The sequence below is a fragment of the Molothrus aeneus genome, chromosome 6 (assembly GCF_037042795.1).
Source record: "Molothrus aeneus isolate 106 chromosome 6, BPBGC_Maene_1.0, whole genome shotgun sequence".
Taxonomy (NCBI): domain Eukaryota; kingdom Metazoa; phylum Chordata; class Aves; order Passeriformes; family Icteridae; genus Molothrus; species Molothrus aeneus.
This window is the reverse complement of record NC_089651.1, coordinates 12,460,087-12,480,626: the sequence shown is the minus strand read 5'-3', so window position 1 is coordinate 12,480,626 and position 20,540 is coordinate 12,460,087. Positions and strand designations below refer to the sequence as shown.

At 39.6% G+C, this 20,540-nt stretch overlaps 1 protein-coding gene across 1 annotated transcript; it reads left to right on the top strand.

Moving 5' to 3' along the window:
- The first annotated feature begins 12,038 nt into the window (after positions 1–12,038).
- On the top strand, positions 12,039–20,406 carry PSMA1 (proteasome 20S subunit alpha 1). The gene is given in 12 exon segments (XM_066551837.1): positions 12,039–12,069; positions 12,072–12,134; positions 12,137–12,150; positions 13,030–13,074; positions 15,240–15,341; positions 15,834–15,937; positions 16,708–16,796; positions 17,013–17,083; positions 17,941–18,070; positions 18,687–18,766; positions 19,467–19,571; positions 20,057–20,406. Coding segments are annotated over 12 exon segments (891 nt in total). The 3' UTR covers positions 20,114–20,406.
- Positions 20,407–20,540: the final 134 nt, after the last annotated feature.

Genomic DNA, 20,540 nt, shown 5'->3' with positions numbered 1-20,540 from the left:
TGTTTTATTTACTACAATTAGAATGTTTATTAAACATGAATACTTTATTATGCCAATATATTGCTAGAGAGAAAAGCATAGTGAGCAAACAATTTAAATTAGTAAATGAAGTGAACACGAACCTGTATTACCCTTTATTATTTTTAACTTACTGATTTGTAAAAGTTGCTGGTTTGTAATCTGTTTCTCTGTGACTGCTGCTAATTACAAAGACTAAAACTCATAATAATTAATGCCTAGTACCAGTGTGTGCTTGGTAACAGTTTGAAAGTTTGTGATTCTGGGCCACTTTGGTATTTAGTACTTAATTATTGTAGGGCTTATTGCAAAGTAGCAGTTTCCTGAATGTAGGTCTCCTAAATGTATGCAATCTTTGAGATTTAAAATACTACATACTACTTTCATTATTTGATGTCTGAAAATTACAAAAAAAGCTATGTACCAGGAGGTTACCCAGATACCAAAGCAGCTGAGTGACGCACTTTAGCTGAAGTTCTTTACATCATATATTCAAATTGCTGCTGTTAATTCTGAAGCACTTTTGTATCAAAAAATGATCATTACCTGTCAGGTGGTACTGTTAATGTTCGGGTCTAAACAAAATTTTATGATCTTCAGTTTTGGCCTTGATTTCTTACTGTGAAGTTGTTTAAGTAGTCCTGATCATTAAAATATTACATACTTGGCATATTTGCTTTCTTTAATGCTGAAAGTGAGGAATACATCAGCTACACACAAATTAAGTTTTGCTTTTATTTATTGCCATGTCCCCTTCCCATGATGGATGTAATTTTTTTATGTGAGTTCTGAAAGGATTGGAGGGGAAAAGGACAACAGCATTCTAGTTTTAAGGAAAAGTTTAGTAAAATTTTCAATGCTTTCTGATATATTAGAAGAAGAAAGATATTTTTCAAGACTGAATAATTTAGTTGTTAAAAGGTACATGAGACAGTTGTGGTGTTAATTGAAGTCCTGAGATGTATCCTACCCAGTTACCCTCCCTAATCAGGTCTCCTCCACAAACAGGTCTGTACCAAATCTAATGCTGAAATTAGCATATATCTGAACAGAAAAACCTTGAATTGCTGTAAAATATAATAATCTGGCATGCAAATGAAAATAACTAGGTAATTTTCAGCTTTTCAGTTGAGAGGCCTAATTCTTTACTGCCTGACAAAACAGGCCTTAGAGAGGATAGGCAGGATACAGCTTTAATATATATAAATCTTATACTCAGGCTTCGGACAATAGTTATCTATAAACATGCTTCTGAGAGATCTAGCTAAAAGCCTTTTTTTTATAGTATATACAGGAATATATTGACCTGGGATGTAAGTGAAATGAGTATATAATTGATTGTTATATGGTATAGGTTCCACTTGCCACAGCAATATCCACAAGCACATTTGTTTAAGTTTGATTTAACCTGAAACACAGATAAACTACTTTTATAAATGGACATGATGGTTTAGAAGATGTTTGTGAAGTCAGGCCAAGTTTTAAAGTTACTTGAAAAGTTTGTATCAAGTGACAAAATGACCTGCAGAAGTTTAACTTACGTGAACCTAAACCAGTAGAATGGGGTACTTCCCATGAATTTTAATTGCTTAATCATCAGGAATAGTGCACAAATGCAAATGTAAAATTTTTAGATATGGAATGCAAACAAAATGTTCCAAGAGTCAAAAGCTCTTTCTTCCAATTAGAAACCTCCCATCTGTTTTTCTTCCTTCCCCACCTTTTTTCCCCTCTGCTTTTCACTTCATTTTTCAATAGGACAGGCTACAGGACTTGAAGAGCTCAGGCTATAGGACTTGAAGGGCTCACTTCTTAAAAAGCTTTCTTGATGATTAGGAGTAAGCTAAAGATACTTTGTTTGAATAAAGCAAAGGTTCCATACTCCTTATCAGCTGATCTGTTTCTGTTCACCCTGAGAGCCTTATCTGTACCAGTGCTCCAGGCCAGATAATCTTACTAATGGCAGCAGAGTGTAGGGGGATACAATATAAGAAAATAAAGGTAGTATAGAAAGCAATCTTACCCCTTAAGGAATTGCAGCAGAGCCAATTATTAGAGATTGGGAACAGGCCTGACTTTAACAGGCTGCAGCTGTAGCCAATAAGAAGAGTGTTATAAAAGAGTGGATTGGTTGATTGAGGGGGGACTGCAGTCAGTTGGCTATTATGAGAAGAAGGAAGAGTCAGTGCCTAGAGGAGCTGCACTATGGGGAACATCAAGGAGGTATGAAACTCTAGCAGTATGGAACCTTTGCAATGTAATGACAATGGGAGCTTTGTAATGTAGTAACAACAGCAGGGGAGGGCACAAGTATCAGCCCCCCTGCATAATGACAATGGGACAATAAGCACAAACCTATTTCTACTAATTGAGTTGAAATGTCCACTGAATCAAAATGATTTGTCATTTCATACATTGTGTAATGCTGGCTCCCACCTGGAAACTTTTTCTGTTTTCTTACAGCTAAGAGGGTTTTGGCTGCTGCTGGAATTTTTAGTCTACATTTTTTGGGTAGAGCGTCTTGAGAGGTGCATTGATCTTAGCAATTGTTTCCTAATCTCAGATGATCATTCCCTTTACACTAATAGCCAATATTCCTTGGCAACTTTCTCTTTATACCCACTGAGATCATTAGCACTATTGTCAGGAGCATTTGTTAATTAGGTTTTGGAGTTCTTCAGGACCAAATATCAAAGTACCTTATTATCTCACCAACACAACTAGAGAATTGCTTCTGAGCATTGTTTCAATCAGATTGGGCAAGAGCAGCATTCCAAAGACAAAACCCCATACTTGGGACTCTGATTTCTGAATGAGACCTTAGCATGTCAGCTCCATGACCACTGTGGCAACTGGAGAAGCCGTTTAGAACTGCAACATCACATTATTTGTTTTCCAGAGCTCCCTAAAACAGGCTATTGCCTGCTATCATATAGTTTAAGGAAAATATCTCCCTGTGATCAGCATCTTCAGCTCCCCTCCTGACATCAGAAGTACTTTTCAAGGCTACTTCTCTAAAAACTCAGGAGTTACTTGTGCTCCATAAAAGACTGGACTCTTCAGCCTCATTTCAGTTCCACATTTGGAACTACCTTGTGTGCTTCTCAAACTATATCCACGTGATCTTTGACCATCTGGTGACCTTTATCAGATTACTGCCTAAAGATTTTTGCCAGAAGTTTGACACTCCAATTATTGAGGGTCATATATCATCTAGAACAATCCTGCAAGCCTCACTTGACACAGCAGGGACAGCAGGGCTTTCACGGCTCCTTTATTTCTTAGAGAATTTTCTTGGCTTCTGTTTTTCCAGGAAGAATAAAGCCATTATGAAAAAAGGGATTCCTGAGCATCCTTTCCAAAGGACCATTCCAAAGGGGGTTGAGCTGGAATATCATACCAGAAGTAAGCAGTAGTGCTAGGAAATTACTTACTCCTCTACTGGTTGTTTAGTCAAGTTTTGTCTTTTCTTAAAGTATAGACTTTTTCATGGATGAGTCTGAGGAACTTTATTTTTTGAATGTTCATCTACCTATGCATTCTCCCAGGTCTTTGTAGCAGACTCTTACTTCCTTGGCTAGAAGTTGTGTCTGAGAGACTTGAGATGGGAAGGAGGTATGCTGTCCTCTCCAGAAGTAAATATATCATGTATCAGACACATTTGCTAGCAATCTGCCTGGGTTCTTGAATGAGCTGGGAAACAGATTATGTCAGTCAAGCATCCATATCACATGCAGGAAGTCCATGCCAACGTTCTTGAGACTTTTCTACAAGGAATGTGGTTAACCAAGAACTGCTCTTTCCATGGATGTGAAAAGGAAATGCCAGTCTTTTTACTCCAGAGTGGCTTCCAGGCTCTTTTGTAATCAATTGTTAAAGGAGACAAATGCATTCGTGTCCCTTTTTATTTTTTTACAGCCCAGAGTGTTTTTTTTTTCTCTTCAGAGAAATACCATAATTAATAGAAGAACAAGTAAAAGCCAAATGTATTTGGCCAAGTAAGCTTAATTTTCTATGTGACACACAGGAATGACTTCTTTCTTGTCTTTGTCAGGAATTCTGCTCTATTTCTAAGTTCTAGCAGCACATTCTATTTGACTGCTCTTTTAGCACTGCACTTCCAGACTAGTACCCTCCTTGGTTTTGTTCCTACAATAGTAATTGTATCTTGAAAGGTTTGCTAGTTTATTTTTCTCCTTTATCTGCTAGTTTTCAAGTAGGTTTTGAGTATCATAGTTGTTTCTTCTGCTTCTCAACAATTTGGAGTGGAGAAATGTCAGTTGAACTCTGAAGTACTTGTGAATGCTCATCACAAATCCTTCATAACCCAGCCTAATCTTAGAGTATTAATTGAGAAAGAAAAGGTATAAAAGAACATATACAAAGATAGATATATGTTTAAAAAGTTATCAACTATTTTAAGAAAATACCTTAAAATGGTGATAATGTTTATGTAGCAGTGCAGATTGAGAAATGGCCTTTCATGAGCTGAGAAACATTCTCTGAAATTCACAGTCGCTTCACTTTGCAGAAGTGAGTGTATGAGTTCATCCCTGGCTAGAAATCAGAGAAAGTTGGTCAATTTCTAACCAGTGCTCAAAAGTCTGCTAAAGGAGAGTTAAACCCCTCCCAAGAATGAAGCACTGCTGTTGTTTTACTGGTATACTGCACTTGCACAATGCTATGTTACTAAAAACTTGGTAAAAATACAAGTGTGCATAATGAAGTTGTTATAGTGTCAATTCCTGACCTATTTTTCAATTTCTTTCCTTCTTTGTGGCTAATCAGATTTAGGCCAAAACCCAGAAGACCATTCACAAATATGTAGCTGGAGGGTGATACTCAGTATCCAGATTAATCCTTTAAACTCCCCAGGCAGATATTATGATATGGAATTTGGAGATTTCATCATGTAACTGTTAGGTTTAAATAAAAGCGGAAATACAATATATTTTATATGCTTTCCTAATTTGTTTTAAATTTGGCATGTTCAAGATCTAAGTAAAAGTGTGGCTATGCTGAAGTAAGTCAAAAAACCCCATTGGTAATGCTCTCAAGTGTGTAACCCAGAAACTGGATTTTAAAATCCAGGTTGAATATATTCTGAAGAAAGCATTAATGAGTCTGATTTGTATTTTGGAAATATATACTGATGTCACTTTAGAAGAAAGCTACAATATGAAAGAGCAAGCTACATACACAAGTGAAACTTGGTTATTATTGATAGGGAAGCAGCACCAGGCAATACACAATGTAATGTGAAGTAAGAGATTTTTTTGGATAAGATCCTAAACAAATTAACTTAATGTTTAGCTTTAGAGGCAAAAAGAGTATTTTTGTCTGAAACTAACCTAAATAATGTGCTGAGTGTTGTGTACAGGTAATAGTGAGAATACAGAATTTGATAAAAGGAGCATGCTGTTTGAAAAGAGATTATTTTGTAACTTTCACCCATGTGATTTTCTGCAATACAGAAAGAAATGAAATACAAATCCATTCATATTCACTGCTTGCTGTGAGGCAAGAAGGTGTCCAGGGCTTTCTGGTAATTGTATTGATGTAATGCATTTTGAATTGCATAACAAAAAATTGATAGCCTCTATCACGGGTCCCTTCAAAATCCTAAGGCATGTGTTCCATTTTCAAACTGGAAAATATCTTCCTGTGCTTATTGAGTATTATAAAACAGTTGAAGGGGTCTATGTAAGTACAGGAATAGTCTTCTGATTTCACAGTCTTTTCCTTTTTCTTTTTCTTTTTTTTTTTTTAGTTTCTGTGCTCCAAGTATGGAACCTTTCATTTGGTAACAACTTTTATCTGAATAATCATTATTCCCATTTGCTTAATGATGTGATAAACACAGCTTAAAAAAATATTTTCGTGCTGTGGAATCTGTTGTGAATGAGACATCTGTAGTCACTAATTTATTTGATACATACTTCCTAGAATTAAAACCAGACATGGAGATGTGTGACTCTGTGCTGATATGTTAATAACAAATGCAGAGCTCTTTAGATACTCACTCAAGGCAGGGTTACATCAAGGTGGTCTGGAATTAATTTAAAGCCCTTTTGGCCCATCACTGAATCCTTCCAGGGACCAGGCATAGAAGCCAAGGGTTGTGCCAAATACTCTGGATTTAGAATTATCCTTACATCAATGGAATTTTTTCATAATTTAAGCATGTGTGATGCAGTGTCTGAGCTCCGTGATCTGTCCGAATTATTGCAGACAATGGATACAGCAGTGCCAGAAGCTCTCTCACATTTGTCAGGACAGGCTTAAATTTCTGCTTGCTTTGTTGTTAGTTTAGGAATAATTGCAATAAGGATGACAGTGCCAAACAAAATTTGTTCTATGAAAACTGGGACATGCATGACAGCAAAGCTGTTAAAATCCATGTAGCAAAATTAGGGGCTTGGCAAAACGTAAAAAAAAACTCTGGCTGATGACAGCAGGATTTTTAAGACTAAAGCCTACTCAAACATCTATTTTTTCCTGCATATTAATTCTCTATTGATGTCTTTGCTAATCAAAAACTCAATCCACAGTAAGAATAGGCTGAGTTGCTTTTCAAAAGATGTGGTCTACAAATACCAGAACCATTGCCTGAACAGTAACAATTACAATGTTTATCTCTCCCACAGAACTTGAAAATGCCTGTAAAGAAAAGTGTCACATCAATCCTTAATGCTTTGCCATGGTAGGTCAGTCCTAGGGCATTTTCTCTCTCTTCTTTTTTTTTTTTTATTTTAGTTTAATATCCTCCAGAAAATTTGTTTCTGTATGTAAATGTCTTTCCATTTTTCAAGCAGAAATTTTTGGCACCAGTAGATGCGGCAAACATCTTGTGAACATTTTATTGTATGATCTACATACAAGCACTCATTGTAAAATATTTATGGCATACAAATGCATAAGTAAGAAGGTAATACTTTGTCTACTCATTAATTTAATATGACAACAATGTTGGTGGTAAGGAAATGGGATCCATTAGTGGTCTCATGGCTTCATTTCTGTGCCACGCTGTTATTTCCTATCGGTGATGATTCTTTCATAGGGAGAAATTTTGAACCTAACTGAGATAGTGTTTATTAGTGAATCTGTTCACCATTCTGTCTCAAAATGTTATATATCCACTGCTGAAGGTTCGATGACGCTTTGGTTTTGATTCAGGTATACTTAAAAATAGTTCCAACAATATGAATCAAGAGAGCAGTTAATATATTTGAAAGAGCTTATGCAGCTTTATGCCCACTGAAATGGATCTTTCATCCACAGAAACTTGGTAACAGCCATTCTTTTTCATTGAAATGAGAAGCTTAGCAGACTTTCTGATAACTGCAACAATATCTTTCATAATGCTCCATAAATTATGATAATAATTCTTCAGTTGTATTTTGATGACTCAGGCAATTCTATGTATGCTGTTTAAATAATAACTTCTAGGCTAGCAAGCAATTTACAGCTCAAAATATATTTTTCTTGTAAAATAAAAGCATATTATACAGAAACTCTTCCTCACTCAGAGTGAAGAAATAAATTTCAGGTCCAAGAAATAACCAGCAATAATGCCCATCTAAATTCATCTCTAAATATATTGTTGGTCCCCATTCAAACAAGAACCTACAAATAAAAACTATTTCCATGACCAGGATATGCTACAACAGCTCTGCTGTGTTGAACCTTGTGCCCTTGTTTGTTCCAGAACTGGACAGAAAGAGCCAGACTCTTTCCTGCAGCTCTCTTTCCACAGGGATTATTTAAGCCTGCTTTCAGCATTGCCTGGTCTTTCCTAGCCAGCTTTGATGATCAAGCAAGGTTAGTTGCCCTGTAGGCCTGTCCTGAAAAGGTCAACTGACGTCAGTCCACAAAAACTAGGGATTAAAAAAAGTAAGGAGTGGACTTTGAAATGTGTGTAACACATTTTGTGACAAAATAACATCTTCTGTGACAAAATATTCCAGTGATTTAAATTGGTCAGTACTTTAAAAATGACAAAAAAAGCCTTTGGCAACATGAAGGCAAGTTTGTCATAGAGACTGAAATGTCTGCATCTCTACTAATGTGCCAGCAAAAGAATAGGAAAGAAATCTAGTATAATTTATATAGAGAGGTTATTTTTTTCCTGTTTACAGTGTTAATACAAAATGATAGGTTTTTTTTCTTTTTAAGGACTTCTAAGATTGTCTTTAAATTATTGTAAAGACAAGTTGGTACATTTATAGGTGCTGTCAATTTTTTATTTTTACCCTTAACCTACTTGATGAAAATGTCATCAAATACTACGTATGTCATACACTAAGGCTTCCAATTAATTAAGTAGTCTTGTTAACATATATCTATTAATGAAGCAAATCTCTTACCTGTATTAAATCCAAATATGGACTGCTCACATTGTCAAGGCAGTAAGACAGTTCTCAAAATAACTTAGTCAAAATGCTCAGTCCTGAATGCATTATGACAGCACTGCTATTTGTGGGCAACCACTTGTCCATCTGACAGGAGTGGCTCTGTGTTCTCTCTGGGATCTCTCCTTCCCCTTCTCCAAGGGGATGGAGGCACTGCCTTCATTCAGTTTGTATCTTACTCTGGCACAGCAATTTTCTTCCTCCTCCTTTGGCAGTCTGCTGTGCCTAAGCAGCACAATGTGCAGCCCCTGGGAGTGCTCCCAGAATGTTACCACTGACCTCAGAGGAGCCAATCTTTTGCCAAAATACTCCATCTAACTACAGAAACACAGCACACAGGGGTTAATGTGGGCTGCTGGTGAGTGGTATCCCAAAAAGGGACTTGCAGGAACGTTGTTTCCTCTCGTGAATCAGCAGAAGCGGAGGCATAATGGCCTTGCCTTTCAGTTGCTGTACATTAATCTCTGCAGAGCAATGCCTGTCATCGCTCAGATGTCAGATGCTGTTTATAACCCTGATGGAAACACAGCATAGAATAAAACAGGCTCATTAGTTTCTCTTGAGACTGTATATGCATGGTTTAGGTTAGCTATGCTTTCACTGCTGCACTGAGCTCAAGCATTGCAGCAGCAGCGTTGGTAGCTCGGACAGTTGTTTAGTCTGTGAATCTGTCCAATATCTCCAATGTCAATCTCTCAATGCATGACCAAAAGCCTGTGGTGTGTTCAGGTGCAGAGGTTTCCACAGCACAGGAATGACAAGACCCAGAAGTAATAGGGTCTGCTTTTAATGGCACCCTGTACCAGCCCTGCAGGACAGAGAAGCATTGAATCTATTCAGCATCTCTGTGCCAGCTGTGATTTGGCAAGAGTTCAAAGCCTTTCCTGCTATTTACACTAAGAACTTCTACTCCTTACTGTCATCCTTTACATGAAGCTATTCCATAATTTGAATCCTTCTTTCTACTTTTCCCAGTGCCACATCATTTCAAGGGGGGAAACAAGAGTCACGGCCAATGTTCAACAGTGTCAGATGCAGCATGGATTTATACAAGGGCACAGCAATGCTTTGTTTCTTTCTCTTTCCTAATAATTCCTTACGTTTAGTTTGGACACTACTGGGCACTGAACTTGTGTATTAATTGCTCCAAAGTCATCCTGGTTACCAGGTTGCCAACTGTGACATTTAAGTGGAAAAAAAATATTTTCTGTGGAAACCCAGGCTACCAGGAATATTTCTCTGTCTGCTCTGGTGTGTCCTGACCCCCAGGGGAGCACTGACTTTGGCCCTCATTCATGGAGAAAGTTTCCTAGACTTCAAGATAGACTAGAATCCACAAATTGTGAAATAGATTATAGAGAGCAGTGTAGGTGTATCACTTCGTGAGGAATTTAGCTTTTGGGATTTTTAGTATGTTGTGGATGGAGGCAAGATGGAGGGCACAGGGTGTTGTCCTGGTTTTCTGCTTCATGCTGGGCAAAAAAGTCTCCATTGTGGGCTCTTTGGGATCAGTTATTGGGTTAAAAGGGTAAATAATCTAGGTGTCAGTTCTTAATTAAATAGTTTAGTCTTAAAAGACCTTGTAACAAGAGATTAGCACAGCACAAAATGGCTAACAATGAAAAGCTGCCCAACTCACAGTAGTGAGACTGTTTTACTGATAAGAAATAACACCTGAATCTGAACATGAGCTACTGTCTCAAGCACCTTCAATGCAGACCCAGAGAAACTGATAGTTTTCTCCTTAGATTTTTTAATAAGTAGTTCATTTAAATGAGAGGATAGTTTTAGCTTTACTTTTCAGTCCTGTACTCTTTTACATTGTGATGTCTTGATGTAATATATTGATTGCTGCTTGTCATTCACTTTTTCACTCTGCAATTAAATTTGTAATATATGCAAAATACTTCCCTTCTGGTGTGATGCCTTTGTTATCTGAAAAAGAGCTATTTGATTCTGCCTTGTTGATTTTGCCTTTCTCACCTTCTGAATCAACACATACATGCTCAGTTCAAATACTTTGATGAAGAATAGGCTGGGTGCTCTTTAGCACCAGCATGTCAGGATCTCTAGCTGGTCAGAGTGACCCTGAGAAAAGTTAGAAAGTCTCTTTTCCCAGCCCAGCGCTTGAAAAGAGTCAGAGCTCTTAATTTCTCGGTCTCAAGGTTGTTTATTTATTTATAAATAGAATTCACAAAATTTTTTCTCCTGTCCTGCCGAGGTCTGCTCAGCACGGCAGTCAGAAGCATTCTGCCTGCCCCCGGGGCGGTATTATGTCTTTATACTAAAAACTATGTATACAATGTTTACAATTACTTTCCAATACCTATCACCTATGTTAGACAGTGAGTTAGTTTCTACTCCAAACCAATCTAAAAGTGCCAACATCACAGCAGAAGATGGAGGCCAAGAAGAAGGAGGAGAAAGGTTGGATATGCCCAGGTCCCTCCATCTTGCCCCCCCTAAATCCCTATTCTAAAAACCCCAAAATCTACTTTTTCACCTTGTGATAAATTCACTGTCATGGCTTGCAGATCTTCATCTAAGGTTGGCAACTTGCTCCACGGGTTATAATCAAAACCACAGGCATTTTGGGCTCTGTGCCAGGGTCTCTTGAGCCCCCTGGCAGAGGTCTTGGCTGCTCAGGACAGCCAGAGGGATGTCCTGGGTCCTGACACCAGCACATGGAGGTGAAATCACAAATACACCTCCAACCTTCTGGCTTTAGCCCTGCCTCTAGAGGTCTCGTCCTGAGCCTAAAGGGCAAGAAGGAGCATCCAGAAGGAAGTGAATGACTTCCACGGTAAGCATTTCCCCGTCCTGGAAATTATTCCTGCCTCCCCATCCTCTTGCGCTGCTGCCCTGGGAATACAGAGCGCTTGTGCGGCATAGGAACTCCGGGCCCTCCCCCCTTCCTGCTGCCGCGGGACCCCAACCCTTCCCTCCGGAATAAATTTTTAATAGCTGGACATCTGCTGAGCTCGGGTTTGGCTGTATCTTGTTCTATCCATCTAATAAAGGGGAAAAGATTACTCGGGAACATACTTCAGTTGTTACTTAATAAACCTACAGCGGTTCATACGGCTTCCAAAAGTTCTTTATTTACGCAGCCATTACCAATATTCTTCACGAAGTTTTACAATCCTGCCTTTTTATCGCTAAAATCCTGGCCGCTGCCATTCCTCGCTGAACAAATGCAGAACAATGGGGAGCCTTGGCGTGGTTTAGCCGTCTATAAAAATTAACGCGGTTTTGCCAAAATGAGAGGAAATGTCTGCGTGTGGTTCTGTTCCGCGGGCGGAGTGAAGGGAGCTGTGTGGGGAGTCCCCCATCGCCGTAGGAAGTTATTGGGGAGCGCCCCTCGAGCACAGGCTGAGGGAGTATTTACTGCGAGCTCCAGGACACCCGAAAGCTGCTCAGCTCGCCTAATAAAATGTTTATACATCCTGTTCCTACGCAAAAACGGTGAGGAGAGGAAGTCGTTTCCGAACCAAATAAACTTCTTTATTCATCAGAAAGCCTAAAAATAACAAAACAAATTAGGTAACTTAAATCGCGGTTCCAGGAGCCGCCTCGCCCTCAGAGGCAGCGCGCAGGCGCGGCCCATCGATGATTCGGGGCGCGACTGGCGCTGCCTGCCCGCTCCCATCCCGGAGCGCTCGCTGCCCGCGCTGCCCGGAGCCGCCCGGAGCCGCCGCCGCCGCCGGCAAGCAGGACCATGGTGAGGGGCGCCGGGGCGGGACAGGGCTCACGGCCCGGGACACGGCACCCCCGCCTCCTGCCCAGCCTGCCCAGCCGGCGCGGGGCAGCCGCGAGAGCAGGCGGCGGGGAGCGGGCCCGTGAGTAAGCAGTTCCCGGGCCACGCGGGGCCGCGGGCGGGACTGGGCCTCGCTGCCGGCGTGAAAACGAATGGGAGCGGGGAGCGGGCCCTGCTTCGGGGCTGGGACAAGAGTTCTGAGGCCCTGTGAGGATCCACGTAGATATCTCTGCAGGGGTCTGGAGCATCTCTGCTGTGAGGAGACTGCGGGAGCTGGGCCTGTTCAGTCTGGGAGAGAAGGCTCAGAGGGGATTCATTAATGCGTACAAATCTATCAGAGGGGGCTAGGAACTAAAACAAAAGAAGTTCCACCTCAATAGAAGGAAAACCTTCTTTACCCTGAGGGTGGCAGAGCACAGGAAGGGCTGCCCAGGGAAGCCATGGAGTCTCCCTCTCTGGAGACATTCAATCCCACCTGAATGTGTTCCTGTGTTACTGCTCCTGTGACCCTGCCTTGGCAGGGGGGTTGGACTGGAAGATTTCTAGAGATCCCTCCCACCTCACAGTTTGACAGAAGGGATTTAACAAAGTAAGAACTTGTTCACAGAAAGGGTGGAGTCACCATCCCTGGAGGTGTTCAGGGAGGCTGGATGTGGCACTCAGTGCCATGGTCTAGTTAACAGGATGGTGTTCAGTCACAGATTGGACTTGATATATTAGAAATCTTTCCAACACTATTGATTCTGTGGTACTGGGATTCTGTGGAAACAAGCAGGGTTTCCTCCCAGGAGCACTCTGTTAGCTTATTAAGGATACTAATGAGTTTTATTTTGTTCATTCCAGTTTCGCAACCAGTATGACAATGATGTCACGGTTTGGAGCCCGCAGGTAAAACCTTTATGCACTTGCTCACTGGGGTTTTAACTTGCTTTTTGGGTTTTCTCCACCTCACAGCAGTGGTATTACAGTCACAAAGGTTGTGCTCAGGTGCCTGAAGCTTCCTGCAGGCTGCTCCCGTCTCCCTTTGTAGGCTGTAGGTGCCCAGAAAGCCCTCACTCAGCACATCCCTGTCTGCTGATAGATGAACCTGAGTGCTGCTTATCTGGGCCTTGTCCCCTCCAGTTGCTTAAGGCAGTTGCTTTCTAAATGTACCTGTGAGGTACAAAAAAGATGCTGTCATCTTTGGGTGGTTGGACAGGATGATCTTGTAAAGGTCCCTTCCAGCCCAAACCACTCCATGACTCTATGATTCATTCACAGGGCTACAGTAAGTTGGTAAGTGAGGTGTACACAAAGCATGAAACAGTTGCAGTCTCCCCGAAGTTAGGCCATTGCTGGATCTTTGTCTCTTCTGTCCACTAGATAATATGGGAAAGGAACTATTTAGTTTATAATTGGGAGGTGCAAGTGAGATTTGCATTTGAATTTGAAATTTTACTACCTCTGAATCAGTTTCACACTCAGTATTGTTACTGAAAACACACAAACTGTGTGTTCTGAAACTTTCATAGCTTGTGTTGAAAGTAAATATTCTGGAATTTTAAAAGCCACTGTCAGCTGAGGTACTTAATATTGCCTCTTTTCTCACTATGGGTATTTTAAGACAGGATACATAGAGAAAACCAGAGCCTTGGAAGAAAGCTCGCCTATATATTCAGCAAAACTAGAGATTTATTTAAAATGCAAGTAGCAAGTTGTATTAGTATAAAGCTAATGTATCATTAGTTTGTGGGTTTGTATTGCTACTGAAATTCTTCATCATGTACTACTATTGCTATGTGAAATACAGTGCAACAGAGAGTGTTCTTTCCATTCTCCATGAAGACAACTTTGAATATTTCCTTTTTTTGCAGTCAATACCATGATACATGTAGGTGCCTTTGAGCTGTTTTAATCCTTCTTAATGATTGTGTTTCTCTGGCAGGTTCTGTATGATAAACTTTAATTTTTTTTGTCTTATCTGTTACTTTAAAAGTTACTTTTAATACTGTAACATTCTCTTGAGACTTTTAGCAGATACTGCAAAATATCAACAGCACAAATTTCTATGTTTTTCTTAAATTGCCTTGGAAATATTAATAGTGTTGGATTTTTTCTGAAAAAAATACATTTAAAATTGCTACTGTGCTGCAATTGCTGCTCCATCCATTCTTGCAGGTGAGGCAGTGATAAGATGCCATAATAGTTTTTGGCACTGTTAATGCAGGAGCAAATCATGCTTTATTGGGAAGTATTTTCAAATATGTTAGATGTTTTCAAATAGTAAAGAAAATGAAGTAGGAGATTTAAAAACTTGAAGTAGTTCCACATTTTTACAGTCTTGCATGTTGTTCCTGACAGCTGACAGATTCATGTTGGACAGGTTACTGTGATTCAGCGCTGTTCTTGGGCAGGAACTATCCTATGTTATTGAAATTCCAGTTACAGCAGGGGATGCAATTGGACATTAGGGTCTCTCTAGTAGACTTAAATAAAAACCTTATGCCAAAAATCCCCAACAACCTATGGAAAGGTGTTATCCTGTAGATGATCCCTTGCACATTCACCATAACAGCTACTGTGTTCCACTCTCTCCCAGCTGATGGGATGCAGCTCCATGGTGTCCATGCTCGCAGGATAGGAGTGCCCATGTTGGCTGTCTGACATGGGCTGGAGTGCTGGAAATGGGAAAACCCTCAGTGCTTCTGTTACATGGACATTAAAGCTCCTGGCCACCTCTCAGAGCTTGTAAGGACTTAATTTTCTTTGAGACCTCTACTCCTGTTTCAGTCTTGGCTGCAGATGGCCAATAACTTGTTCAGAAGTTACTGGGGAGTGGCTGGTGAGACACAACAATTGTGTAAGACTCATTTCTGCAGCAAAGCCGATTAAAAGTTAAGTGTCCAACTTCAGCTGGAAGTTCTGTCTGTCTTTGAATCACGTGCTGATTTAACCTGTCATGCAGTGAGTGTCCCCATTGGGGTGGGGAATCAAAGGTCTGAGAATGCAAAATTGCAAGCTGATTCAGAGGATTGATAAGAGAGTGATTGACAACCTTTGACTTGGTTTTGCAGGGCCGAATTCATCAGATAGAATATGCCATGGAAGCGGTGAAACAAGGCTCAGCTACTGTGGGGCTGAAGTCAAAAACACACGCTGTCCTGGTGGCTCTCAAGGTAACTTCTGAACTCTGGTCTCAGTGGGGACAGTAATGTTCATGGAAAACTTTTGGTTTGGCAAATTAGTTTTGTGCAGTCTGTACTTAGACATGAAATATAAATGCAATTGCAGATTCCCTTTGCTTGAGGACTGAAATAATTCCAGTACCTTTGCAAAGCAGATCTTCACAAAATGGTGAAGGAAATTAGTAGAAGATTGTTTTCCTTTAACAGATATGTTCCTCTTTTTTTTTTGTTTTCATTTGTTATTAAGCAGTAAATCTCTTCCTTTCTTTTCCCAAAACTTGGGTGAGTGTCTGTTCTTTCTTTTGTTCTGAGAGAACTGAAGTGGAATTAGGTTTTTCTTGTCTCCTGCTGCAAGTTTATAAATTTACTTTTTTTTATTGTTTCATGAACATATTCAGTTCTTGCTGTAAATGTTAGCAGATTTCTCCACAATGCTTGGCAGACTGTTCAGTTTGCTACATAGCTTTCTCCTTTTATGCATAGAGAGCACAGTCTGAGCTGGCAGCTCATCAGAAAAAAATCCTGTACGTTGACAACCATATTGGTATCTCCATTGCTGGACTCACTGCCGATGCAAGACTCTTGTGGTGAGTATCCTGCTTGTTGACATACACAATGCTGCAATAATGAGGGAAAGTTCATTCAGACTATTGCAAATGACATTTTCTGCTTTGCTAAGGATTAGTCTTGAGTTGCTGCTTAATGTTGTCTTATGCCAAAGACCTCAGTATGAAATTCTGGCAAGTTTTTAACTAGTTGGCAGAAATCTCATTTGTTTGGCCTAAAATTTTGCTCTTTGGTTTTGTTACAAGTAAAACAGTCCTGTCTGGTTTCCTCAGTGTGATTGGGTTTCCAAGCAGTCTGAGAAACTCCATCATTTCTTTTCCTCTGGCAGCTGCCTCTGTGTACACACATTTGAGAAAGTTATTAAACACATACAATGCTGTTTGTGTGGGCTTCAGGGGGGCTTGCTTTTAGCAACATTGATCAGAAGGGGTGGGAAGGATTTCTGAAATAGGTTTTAATTGCTGCAATGTCACAAAGCAATGTTACCATTTAACCTTGCCATTTCTCCAGAGGATCCATCTGTTGCCTGCGTGAACTTCTACTTTCTCTGCATTTGTATGGTTGAAATACCCAGTTTATGCTTTATCAAACCTGTGGTCAACTTTCTCAATAACAATGATAGGTCATGTAGAAATGAAATCATGGAAAGCCTCTGACCCTTTTTCTCAATGAGCAGAGCTGAAACAAAAATGCTTACCTTAACAAAGCCTTGAGAAAAAACCTCATTGTGTCTTTGATCTATGCACTGATTTGAATTCTTAAGTTTTTTTTTTCTATTTTTGCTCCCTAGCAATTTCATGCGTCAAGAGTGTTTGGATTCTAGATTTGTGTTTGATAGACCTCTTCCAGTTTCTCGCCTAGTGTCACTAATTGGAAGCAGTATCCTTTTTTTATACACTTGATGAAATGATTTTCATCTATCACAGCTTAAAAGTTGAAAAAGTTTTTTGGACAATTCTTCTTTGTTCACACTGCTTGCGTATACTTTTGGAGAACATCCCATAAAGATGCATTTTGGTCCATCTCTGCTTGGTTTAGGAGAACTCTTGGATAATTATCATATAATTTTGAGATTGTTTCCTTAGCTTTCTTAAGAAACCCAGATTCCAACCCAGCGCTACGGCAGGAGGCCCTATGGAGTGGGACTGCTTATCGCAGGCTATGATGTGAGTAAGCTGCTCTGGCTGCTACTGATCTGCAGGAAAATGTGCTCAGGAAAACTTCATGCAACAAATAGATGTTGAGAGGGAAAGATGGAAGAGGCAGACTCGAAATTCTCTAAATAAGAAAATAATTTTCTGTATTGTACCCTAAAACATAACTCAGAAGTGTTAATTAATAGCTAATCCCACCTACACTTAGTATTTTAAGGTGCAAAGATGATATTTGTTTATATAAATATTTTGCAATTGATTTTGGATGCTTACAAACTATTATTTTTTAAACTTTCAGTAAGAAAATAGATGTGGAAATCACCACTGCCCTCTCTCTCACTTGTTTAGCAACATTTTGCTTAATGCAGCCCACAAAGAATCTCTGTCCTCAATATTGTTGACGTGATGATGGTTGGAGGAAATTATGATATTGCCTGAAATTTTGGATAGTGTGGTCTAGTTACAGCAAGTTTTTACTTTTTTGTAGATAAGACAGAATGTGTGTAAAATACATTCTGCAAGCCATGAAGTAGGGAGCATACTTAAGCACAGTGCTATTTGTAAAACAGAGAAAAACACTTTTTTGTGCCAGCCATCCTGTTCATTTAGAAGCTGCAGATGAGCAAAGTGGAAAAAAATATGTTTTGGGGTTTTTTTTAATTGTTGTAGTTTTTTAAACAACAGTGTTGAAGGAATTGCATAAGATCAGTGATCTGATCAGCAATATAAAATATGTTTCTGTGTGCACATGTAGGTGTGATGTACCATGAAGCAAAACTCTTTAGAAAATGTCGTGCTCCAGCAGCAGAGTTGGTGTGAATTTATATATTTGTGTAACATTCTCTGGGGGTTTTCTTCTCTCTTTGTAGGATATGGGTCCTCACATCTTCCAGACTTGTCCCTCTGCAAACTATTTTGACTGCAAAGCAATGTCCATTGGTGCTCGTTCACAGTCAGCACGAACTTACTTGGAGAGGCACATGACTGAGTTCACTGACTGTGAGTAATGGAACTCTCTCTACCCACTGGTGTTCATCAGTTCTGCAGTTTGTCTCCTGCTGCCTCTCCATCCTTTTGCATTGAGTGAGATGAAGATAAATTTTGTGAGCCAAGTTTGGCATAACTGTAAATCTGCACGAAGACAAAATTTCAGAGAATATGGTTGAGATTTTCATGTGGATGTTTATTACATCTAATGGAAAGAAAAGCTGTGAAAAACATGAAAAGCCTCTCCTCTTTTTAACCCAGGGAAAGTGTTTCCCTAGCAGAGCAGGGTTAGTATGTCAGGGCAAGTATTCAGGTGCTGCATTTAAAGTGGTGAATTTATTTTTGTATGGGATGATGATGAGGAACCACTGAATACCTGCTTGGGGGGAAAAAAACTTGAATCAAGGCATGGGTCAAAAATGGGTGCACTTGACCTCAAATCTAGGGGAAGGCTGGTTTCTCAAGAAAAACTTTAATAACCAGCTCTGCTCACAGAGGAGAGGAGGTCTAGGAGTCAAGTTGACCTAAGGTGATTTTGGAGTTGTCAGCTAGGATTAGGAAGAAAGGGAATGAGTGTTTAGAGGTAATACCATATAGTTTGTGAATGTCCTTCTGATTCCATTTTAAGGTAATCTAAATGAGCTAGTTAAACATGGACTGCGAGCCCTGAGAGAGACTCTTCCTGCTGAACAGGATCTGACCACCAAGGTAAGGACCAGGTCTCCTTTGCCATTGTTACTTGGAAGTAACTGTGACAAAATTCTTGTGAAGTATGGCTGGCACTGAAGCTTGGAAGCTGAATACTGGTAGATAATATCTTCATTTCATGTCACCAGTTTATCTACTGTTCTGTGTTCATCTCAGAATTAAGCTTCTTCACAAAACCAATGCTTTCACTAAATAAGGCGTTGTTTCCCTGGTGGCTTCACTCTTTCTTAAGCTTTGATCAGTGTTTAAGATGCATTACCTGCAGCTGTAGAATCCCAGCTTTGCATTGTAAGCACAGTCAGTAATTCACCTGGGCAGTGGGTGAAGGTAATGCACCAACAGTTTATAGAGCATCCAGCATCACAAAGCTGCACAAACTTTTGACAATTAATTGAGGACCTGTTGAAGAAGAAAATTCTAAGGATATCTAATTATCTACCATTTTCTATGTTTTTTTAATCTTAGCTCACCATGTTTTTTAGAAGTCTTAAAATACTGAAAATCAAAATGAAATTAAAATAGGCAGTTTTAAGAAATTGTGTGTGTTGTTAGACAGGATTCAAAATGAAAGAAATTGAAATCCTTGAATGGCTTTACTTAGAAGATTTTTGAATATGATAACTTTTGTAAGTGAAAGCTGTAAAGCCAAAGTTAATTGCAGGAGAATGCTTCTCACTGCTTCCAACCCTTTGCTTGACAGAATGTTTCAATTGGAATTGTGGGCAAAGACATGGAATTTACCATCTATGATGATGATGATGTAGCACCATTCCTAGAAGGTCTTGAGGAGAGACCACAGAGAAAGGTGAGTGGTTCAGATATGAATAAATAGGCTCAGTTGAAAGACAATAATTAGATATGATTACTATGTTTAACATAAATTTAATAAATCTACTACTGTAGCAGAGTTTTAGGAAGGTGATTTTTAAAATACGTAGTTATTATATGAACACTCCATAATCTGAACTGGTAACTCAGATGCTTATTAAATCAATTTATGCTGGATTTATGCCAGGCTATTCCAATATCATCTTCTTTCCTCATCTCTGATCAAGTATGAGTTTTCACTGTTTTGCAGCGGAAGTGGTTGCATATGTTTCTCATGGCCTTAGCAAGACACCTCTGTAGTCTCCTAATTACCAACTGTGCTTAATTTGGATAACAGTAATTTGTGAGCTATTGCCTGACACAAGCTGCATTTACCACTCATGGTCCTCCAGTGGGGATAAAGCTGATTTGTCAAGTGGTGTCTTCTGCCTTCCTAAAATGTTTCTTTTCCTTCTCTCTAAGCCGGTTCCGCCTGTTGAAGAAACCGTGGAGAAGGCAGAGGAGCCCATGGAGCACTAGTTGGTGGATGAGTTCCTCTGTTAATGTAAAATTATCCAGGAACATTTATCCATTTGCTGGTAACTTTATCCTCACCTATATATATGTTTTATGACGCTACATTCTGAGGATTGCTTGTAAGGAAAGAAACCAACCAACCCACCTACCCTTAAAAGATAGGGGGACATACCTGGGTGTAACTTGGACAAGAAGGGTATAATCATTTTCTAAATAGTACATGATACTGTTTTATAAAGAAAAGATACTGTTTTAACTCATAAGGACAAGTGGAAATAAATAACTTTCTTCTCGGAGTCTGCTGTGAGTTTGGTTCTTTTTCAGTCTGAAAAAAAGCTATTCACAAATAGCAGTGTCATATCAAGGTGCCATTCTGTGTCTGACCATTTGTTAGAGTGTTTGTTTACCATGTAGAACTGAGAGGATCTTA